This window comes from Herpailurus yagouaroundi, unplaced genomic scaffold (genome assembly GCF_014898765.1).
Source record: "Herpailurus yagouaroundi ecotype Mexico unplaced genomic scaffold, PumYag 142, whole genome shotgun sequence".
Lineage (NCBI taxonomy): Eukaryota > Metazoa > Chordata > Mammalia > Carnivora > Felidae > Herpailurus > Herpailurus yagouaroundi.
This window is the reverse complement of record NW_024412397.1, coordinates 50,998,386-51,007,851: the sequence shown is the minus strand read 5'-3', so window position 1 is coordinate 51,007,851 and position 9,466 is coordinate 50,998,386. Positions and strand designations below refer to the sequence as shown.

Sequence of the window (9,466 nt, the reverse complement as noted above, 5' to 3'; positions counted from 1 at the left end):
CTCACGGACCGTGAGATCGTGACCTGGCTGAAGTCGGACGCTCAACCAACTGCGCCACCCAGGCGCCCCTCATCTATCTTCTTTTAAAAGTAGTCTGTGCTATTTGTGTCCCATCTAAAAAATTATTGCCTAACCAGTCACAAATATTTTCTGTGTTTTCTTCCAGAAGTGCTATTTTAGCTTTTAAATCTAGGTCTATGAAAAATTTTGAGTTAATTTTTATATATGGTGTGAAGTAAGGCTTGCATTTGAATTACCTTGTCGAAAATAAATCGATGGTTATGTATTTCTGAAGTCTCTATTTTGTTCTATTTATTTTATGTATTTATTCTTTCATTAATATATACTGTCTTGATCTTGAAATCTTGTAGTATTAGTTCTCCAACCTGGCTCTTACTTTCCAAAATTGCTTTGGCTATTCCAGATCCTTCACATTTTCATATGAGTTTTAGAATTGCTGGTCACTTTAGAGAAAAAAAAAAGGCTTCTCGGGTTCTGAGAATAAAGGATTCTATTTATCAGTTAATATGAGGACTCTTAACATATTATTATTGAATTGTCCAATCCATGAACACTGAATATACATTCTTTTTTTTTTTTTTTTGGTCTTCTGTAATTTCTCAGTAATATGTAGTTTTCAGTATACAAGTCTGATACATATTTTGTCAAATTTATCCTTAAATTAGCCATGTTTTTGCTTCTATTATAAACAATGCTATATTTGTTATGTCAATTTCAAATCGGTTATTGCTAATATAAAGAAATAGAATTGCTTTTTGCATATTAATCTTCTAATTTGCAGCTTTGTTGAACTTAATTAGTTCTTGTAGGTTTTTTGGTAGAATCTTGAGATTTTTATGTATACAAAAGCATGTTGTCTGAATTTTTACTTCTTCCTTTTTAATCTATATGATTTTTTTTTATTTTACCTTACTGTACTGTCTAGAACTTCCAGGACAATGTTGAATGAAAGTGGTAAGAGCAGACAGACTTGCCTCTTCATGATCTTACGAGGAAAGCATTTGGTCATACACAACTAAATACAATCTAACTGTAGGTTTTTTTTGGATTCTTTTTATCAGGGTAAGGAAGTTTCCTTAGTTTTCAGAGAGATATTTTTAAATCATGAATGGATACCTAGTTTTATCAAATGCATTTTCTGCATTTCCTGAATGATATTATGGATTTTCTTTTTTAATACATTACTATGGTAAATTACACTAATTGATTTTTGAACCTTAAATTTTACAGTGTAATCCTGGTATACACCCTTCTTTATCACAATTTTTACATAATGCTAGATCCAATTTGCTAAAATTTTGTTATGTTACTCTGTACTTTTCTCCAATTTAAAAACTAAACTATTTAAGTTTATCAGTTAAAAATTTACTTTAGGCTTTATACTTTCACTTTATTTTACTTATTTCTACTGTGGCTTCTATTTATAAAAATATGTAATATAAAGGCATATTTACTATTATGAAAGTAATAATATTGTATAGTAAAATGAGTAATAGCTTAAGAAAGCATGCGTTCCAATCTTTGCTAGCCTATTTTACAAAATCATACAGCACCACCCCCTTGTACTAATAAGCATTTATTCTATGCCTCCCATCAAATAAGAAATGGTCAAGATTCTCCACTTTTTTAGTTTTTTTGCTCTATTTTTGAGTACATTAGGTTGATAAGCAAATGTAACAGTAATAAAATGGTCCTGTAACTTCAGTAAGATGTGAGAAATTAAGAAAACTTATACTTAAAAAGTTCCCAATTCAGACTCTGGCACCAATTACAAAATTAAATCAGACTGAATATTTTTATAAAAAAGAAACTTAAAAAAATTAAATTGATAAACTGATTTAAAAAAATTAGAATTCTGAGGCAAGACTTCAAAGTGTAAAAACGATATAGAAATAGAACGAAGTAAAAAGATTTTACTACTTAGAAAAATAAAATTTTCTAACAAAACATATATAACTAAAATTGAATTTTAACATATTTTAAAACCAGCCTACCCCAAATGTATCACTATGTACAGAAAAGAAATAAAGAAATGGAGTGGGAATATTATATATCCAAATCTTATTGTCATTTTTTAAGATTAAAGTTTAAAATTATCTTAATAAATTCTTTAATCAAGTTTTAATTGATTAAATCTAGTATCATAATCCAAAAAAGTTTTTAGAAAAAAAAATCTGTAAAACCTAATATATAAGCCACCTTCCATGGAGAAAATTCTCATTATCTCATTGGTAGGAGAGCTTTTCATATGCAATCTGTTCTTACCTGCAAGTATTGAAACAGCTAATAATTTACAAAAGAAAAATAAAGAATAAATGTAACACTATTGAAATTCAATATGCATGTATGTATATGATTATTTTAACTTACTTATTTTAGCCATTTACTTTTCGTTCCCTTTTCTGCAAAATATTTTATAAAATATTATATTCTCCTGTTAGGCATTCATATTAATAAACTAATAAAGTTTCTTTCTTATTTCCTATTATTTTATGTAGGAATTACTGATGAAATAACCAAAGAGTACACAGAAGAAAAAAAAATATTGGCCTGAATTATCTAATATTTCATTATATAGAGTCTGTCATTAACCTCCACAAAAAATTACTTACATCTGCTTAAAAAGTTGTCAATATTTTTGTTTTTTCTTAAGGCAGGAAAATCCAAATCATATACCAAAGCATCCAATCCATCCTAAACAAATAAACAAACAAACAGTTAGTTTTGGGATCATACTATGAACACTTTCCTTTTTTATGAGTAAAGTAACACACAACACAAACATTTTGTTTGTCCTCTCTCATACATCTTGCATTCAACACCTTTTACAAGATTACATGGGCGCTGGGAAGAAGAAAAAAATTGTTTTTATTTATTTCACATATAGATTTTTTACCTTCTAACTCCCCCAGTCTGAGAAGCAGCAAAATCACTATAAACTCACTACATAAAACTTCAACTCATGCCCTTTCCCTTTGAAATTGAAATTCCATTTCCCATGAAATTGTACTTTCACTCCCCCTTCCTACATTTATCTTTACTTGAGATACTCATCAAAAACAAATGGTGTACATTGGTGACTATAAATATTTGACAAGATAGTAACTAAACAGTGACTGTTTGGTATAAAATAAATTCTGCATTTAGATAAATTTTTAATTATAAAAATATATTGCATTTTCATAAGAGTTCTCTTTCTGTGAAGCACTTTATAGGACAACCATTAGTAAAGGACAAAGGCTTTTACTTTTAGGTGGATTTTTAAATATTATCTCAGCAAGTGCAGAGCAGTGTGAAGGTGTACCAATCAATGCTCAAGTGGGAACACATCTATTCGGGTTATATCCATCTTGTGGCAGGAGCAGGAGGAATATTCAGATAATCCCAAGTAATCTTCATTTTATTTAGCTGGGGAAATTTAGCGGAGCCCAAGAATAAAAACAAAAGCAACAAGGGAAGACACACCTTCTGCAGACCCTGTACAGTCATGTTCATAAAAGGTTGAAGGAAAAATTAAAGCCAGAGGATATGCAGACTTTATACTTTGTGTTAAGCCACAGGTGTGATCACTCAGCTATTTTAGAACACAAGTACTTAAAATATTTCCTTAAGAAACCAGAAAGCAGAGTCAAATTTACACACACTTTAAAATATATCATTGCATAAGTTGGAAACTGAACATGGAAAAAACAGGTAATAATACCAATGCTGTTGATTGCTTAAAAAGACCAATCCATTTGATACTGGCTTTTCAAAATATACAGGTTTGTGCAGATCTGAAGAAAAAGCTCCTCCACTAATGCAAATTCATCTATCTTCAAGATACATTTCCTCCTAATGGCTAACAGACACATAAAAAGATGCTCAACATCACTCAGCATCAGGGAAATACAAATCAAAATGACAATGAGATACCACCTCACACCTCTCAGAATGGCTAAAATTAACAACTCAGGAAACAACAGATGTTGGTGAGAATGTGGTGAAAGGGGAACACTTTTGCACTGCTGGTGGGAATGCAAACCGATGCAGCCACTCTGGAGAACAGGTTCCTCAAAAAATTAAAAACAGACCTACCCTATGACCCAGCAATTGCACTACTATGTATTTATCCCAAGAATACAAAAATGCTGATTTGAGAGGGCATATGCCCTGTATCTTCAAATAAACTGTTTATAGCAGTGCCATCAACAATAGACAAATTATGGAAAGAGCCCAAATGTCCATTGACTGATGAATTAAAAAGATGTGTGTGTGTGTGTGTGTGTGTGTGTGTGTGTGTGTGTGTGTGTGTATAATGGAGTATTACTCGGTGATCAAAAAGAATGAAATCTTGCCATTTGCAAAAACATGGATAGAGCTAGAAAGTATTATAAGCGGCATCAGAGAAAGACAAATATGATTTCACTCATATGTGGTATTTAAGAAACAAAACAGATGAACACAGGGGAAGGGAAGGAAAAAGAAGATTGGAAAAAAAAAAAACCAAGCAAACCATAAGAAACTCTTAAATACACATAACAAATTGAGTGTTGCTGGAGGGGAGGTGAGTGGGGGGATGGGCTAAATGAGTATGAGCATTAAGAAGGGTACTTGTTGGGATGAGCACTGGGTGTTATATGTAAGTGATGAATCACTAATTTTACTCCTGAAACCATTATTACACTATGTTAACTAACTTGGGTTTAAATTAAAAAAAAAAAGAAAAGAAAACTATGGGTGTCAAAAAAAAAAATACATACCCTAGACTCTTCTAAGCAATTTGAATATTTCTGGTAATTCTTTTTACAGAAAAAAAAAAAAACAAAAAAACAGAACCTTTATATGGAAACATGATTTTTAGAAAGACCAGCTGATGCTTGGTCTAATCTAAACTGAAAAGCCAAACCAATAAGTATGTGAATTCACTATTTTCTAGGAAAAGACAAACATGAATTCAAAAAAAAGACTTTTAAGTTAAGGCAGAAACCAGTTAATATCTTGTTTTCTCCCACAGCACCTTGCAGAATGACCTGAACAAGTAGGCATAAAATGTACATTTAAGCCAGTGATTTTTATGCTCAACAGCAAAGGTATTACATTATTCAAGAAATACTTTCCTCAGATTAGATACTAAATGTCAGTGCATCGGGTTACTCCCCAAAATTAATCTATAGAGTAGTCCAAGTACTCCTGACTACACAATAAAAATTTTAGGCAATATTTTAGTACCTTAAAGTTGTCTGGAAAATGCCTGTACATATAAAGCAATAATCTCAACATATTTTATAATAACTTATTTTAATAGTTTATAGTAAACATCTACTTCCAAACATACTTGCCAATTTTAAAAGATCAGAACTAAATTATAATAGCTTAAATTGTTTTTTACTACCACATGAAACATTAAAAAATGTGGGAAATGTACATTAAATTTTACTCATATGCTCTCTTTGGTAAATATATTAAAGCAACTGCTTCCAATCTTACTCCATATAAGTTTTTTGTTGTTGTTGTTGTTTTTGAGGGTTTTTTTTGGTTTTTTTACTAAATGTTAGGCACAAAAAAATCTCAAAACTTGCCTTGTTGAACCACTTCATCTTATAGCCAGGACAAATAGCAATCAGAAATACTGACTTGTCCAATACTAGCTAGCAACCTGTATCAGAATCAAAATGTTAACCCCTAGTTTACTAGTTATAAATATAACATGACCATGATAAAAATATGATTGAAAAAATCCTGAATATCTCAAAAATGAAATTAGGAATTGAGAATATGTATATTTAAACTCAAGCTGTATTGTTAAAAAATTAACAGAAAACCACAAATCATTCTTCTAATTATAACTAGAAAGGTGTCTGGCTAGGATTCAAACTTGTTTTCTCTACTACTCTTTCTCCTACTCTTTCTTCTGCATGACCTTCACTAAACTACCTATAAAAACTGACAGTTCCCCTTGTCTTATTTTTTACTTCAATCTTCAAGCTAGATTTCAAGTGCTTTGAGTAAGCTAAGCCCCAGAACTGAGCATCACATTTTACTGATAACACAGTAGATAGTAAGACTATTGGTTCTCCTACCTCAACAATTATTTCCCCCTTCTACCTTCCTAATTTAACTTCAATTTTGTTCAAGCCACCCAACTTCCTCCACAAGACTATGAGCTCCCAGAAGTAGGGAGATCTTCCTCAGCATCAGGAGGATGGTTCTGATTAGTGTAATCTAAACCAAAATGGTGGCCCATTACTCTTGCCAATGTTCACTTTAAATACAGGAAGATGGTAATAAGCTGGCACATGAAACATGAGGGAAAGTCTTCAGAAGGATTCTGGGGGAAATTTCTTCTCTCTTGAAAGTGATACATGTAAGAAATATCTAGGGGTGCCTGGGTGGCTCAGTCTGTGAAGTGTCCAACTTAAGCTCAGGTCGTAAGTTTGAGCCCTGCTCGAATGTGCTGACAGCTCAGAGCCTGGAACCTGTTTTGGATTCTGTGTCTCCCTCTCTCTCTGCCCCTCCTCCCCCATTTGTGCTCTGTCCCACTGTCTCTCAAAAATAAACATTAAAAAAAATTTTTAAAAAGAAATATCTTCCTTTCATGAGAAAATATCACGTCTGTACGTGACACCTCAAATAACAGCAGCCATCTTGCAGCCTCAAGGGAAGTTGGCAGAGGACAAAGCCAAACACAATGATAATGATAGAGCCAAAGAATGGAAGGAACCTGGGTCCCTGATGATGTTTGCTGAATCACTGAATTAACCTACTCTGGAGCCAGTCTACACATACCTGAGAATGAATTGTCTGACTCAGCGTGCATCGGATTTTCGATTTCTTATAACTTAAAGCATCCTCGCTGAAATACTTAACAGCAGGGGTTCAATAAATGTCACTGCACTGAAATACAATTAACCAATGCATGAGCTATAGGACTTCTTGCACTGAAAGGGCAAGAGAACTGCCCATTTAATAGTCAGGACAGGGGAAAGATGGGGCTGACAAAAGTGTCACTCTTTGGTAAACGTTTGTATAACTGAACAGAACTATGCAGATGAAGGATTTTTGAGTCATGCTTCATAATAAAATGAATTCCAGATGGGTCAAAAGAATTCAAATAAATCAAAAGCATTTTGAAGAAAAAAAAACAGTATATTTGCATGCTACCGTTGGGAGGACAAGTCACATAAACTTTCTGAGCCTGTTTTCTCCTCTGTAAAATGAGAATAGTAACTACCTACAACTCATAATGGATTTGTGAGAATTAAATAAGTATGTAAAGTGTCCGTTAAGAGTCCTACTTCCCTCTCTTTGCTTTATTTCCCTGACATTTGAAAGTTCTACATATTAGTCTCACTACTGCTAGAAGTGACATAAAGAGAAAAACAGGCATTTTAGTCATGTGGTCATAAAACCCTAAGAGTAAATCTTAGGTCGCTGTGCTATAAACCCTTCTCCAACATCGTAATCCTGCCTTTTTTTTTTTTTTTTTTTTAACATTGGGTATCTCATTTTTGCTTGGCCACAGAATTTGATCATACTTTTGTTTATGGAAAATCAGCTGTCTCCACTAATTATATGGTGAGTAGGTGTTTGGACCTAAACCCTACACTTTTAATTTTATAGTAATTTGAGATGGTATATGGCTTTTCAGGATTGTCCATAAGCAAAATTTATATGCCTTTTATCAGAAAAATAAAATGAATAAGAAGGTATTCTAGCATATTCTAAAGCATATACAAAACAGAGGCTAAGGGGAATCAAGACACTGTGGTGGAGGAGAGGTATGCAGGCTTCCACTTTAAAGCAATAGATAAATTACACAAGGAATGAATGTCTATCTCCAGCCATAAATCGGGGCAAGGAATTCTGACTTTTATTCAACACTCTAAAGTTCTGTAAATAACAAGTAAGACTTCCCCACTTCCTACAGTCCATATTCTAGTATCAGAACTCAAGACCTTAACAGAAATTAACATTCCCCCAAGTACAAAAACAATTTACAAGACATAACAGCCAAAACATGTAGTCCTACTGCTCCTTCACTTTATTATTTAGGCATGAAGAAAAGCTACCCTCTGCTTTCACAACGTGCCCATCATATATAGTTTAATCATCAATTTAAGATCTGAAGAAGAGAGGATACATAAAAGAGGAATCAATGTCAAAGAATTACAATAATTAAATTCTTTGCTACTCATAGCTTAACAATGATACAGCAGTGTATTTTCAAAGAAGCTAGTCACATTGGGGAAGTACTTTCACATAAACACATAAAGGCAAGTATAATTAATTACAAATATAACATTTTAAAAGAATATCCAAAGAATGAACATTTCACATTTCCTAAGATGCACTGTTATTATGAGCAAAAGATCGTATAACAAAACTTAAGCAAAAGAAGCAGGAGAAAATTATTCAACTAAACATTTTTACAAATTTTTGTTCTCTACAAAAAATAAGAATCCTATGCATAATATCATTTAAGATTAAATCCATCAGTAATAATATATTTAAGATATGAGAATATAGGGGCCCCTGGGTGGCTCAGTCGGTTAAACCTCCAATTCTTGATTTTTGGCTCAGGTCATGGATCTCATGGTGCCTGACACTGAGCCCTGCATCAGGCTCCACAATGAGTGAGGAACCTGCTTGGGATTCCCTCTCTCCCCCCTCTCTGCCCCTCCCCGGTTCACATGCTTGCTCTCTCTTTCTCAAAATAAATAAATATTTTTTTAAAAATGAGAATATAATGGCAGTAGGAAAGAAGATATGCTATATATAAAAAACATTCACTTTTAAGTAAAAGTTTAAAATCTAACTGGTTACCATTCTAGACCTAGACATTTTTTTAGAAACTACCAAAAACACATTAAAACGCTGGCAGTAAAACCAGGTTCTCTGAAAACCAAACTACTTCTAAAACAGGCTAACCCTTGGTATTAAAAGATTGATTGGAGTCTGGGTGGCTCAGTCGGTTGAGCGTCAGACTCTTGGTTTCTGCTCAGGTCATGATCTCATGGTTTGTGGGTTCTAGCCTCATGTTGGGCTCTGTGCTGACAGGACAGAGCCTGCTTGGGATTCTCTCTCCTTCACTCTCTCTCCCTCTCTCTTACCCTCCCCTGCTCATGCTCTCTCTCAAAAAAAAAAAAATTGATGTCAAACTTTTTTCTTAATTCCCTATGCTGTAATTTTTATCTCTCTGACTTGCTTTATAACTAGAAATCTGTACCTCTTAATACACTAGCTTGTTCTCTGTATTTGAGTCTGTTTTTTCATTCACTTTTTCAGATTCCACATGAGTGAAATTACAGTGTTTGTCTTTGACTTATTTTGCTTAGCATAGTACCTTCTAAGTCCATCCATGTTGTCACATATGGCAAGATCTCATTCTTTTTAATGGTTGAGTAATACACCAGTGTGTGTGTGTGTGTGTGTGTGTGTGTGTGTGTGTGTGTGTGTGTGTGTG

At 33.2% G+C, this 9,466-nt stretch overlaps 1 protein-coding gene across 3 annotated transcripts in view; it reads right to left on the bottom strand.

Annotated features, from left to right (window-relative positions):
* ROCK1 (Rho associated coiled-coil containing protein kinase 1) overlaps positions 1–9,466 on the bottom strand; it is a 163,409-nt gene that overhangs the window by 121,761 nt on the left and 32,182 nt on the right. For all 3 annotated transcript variants that reach the window (XM_040479259.1, XM_040479261.1, XM_040479260.1), the window contains exon 2: positions 2,634–2,715. In XM_040479259.1, coding sequence (XP_040335193.1) covers positions 2,634–2,715 — 82 coding nt within the window. The remainder of the gene's footprint in view (positions 1–2,633; positions 2,716–9,466) is intronic.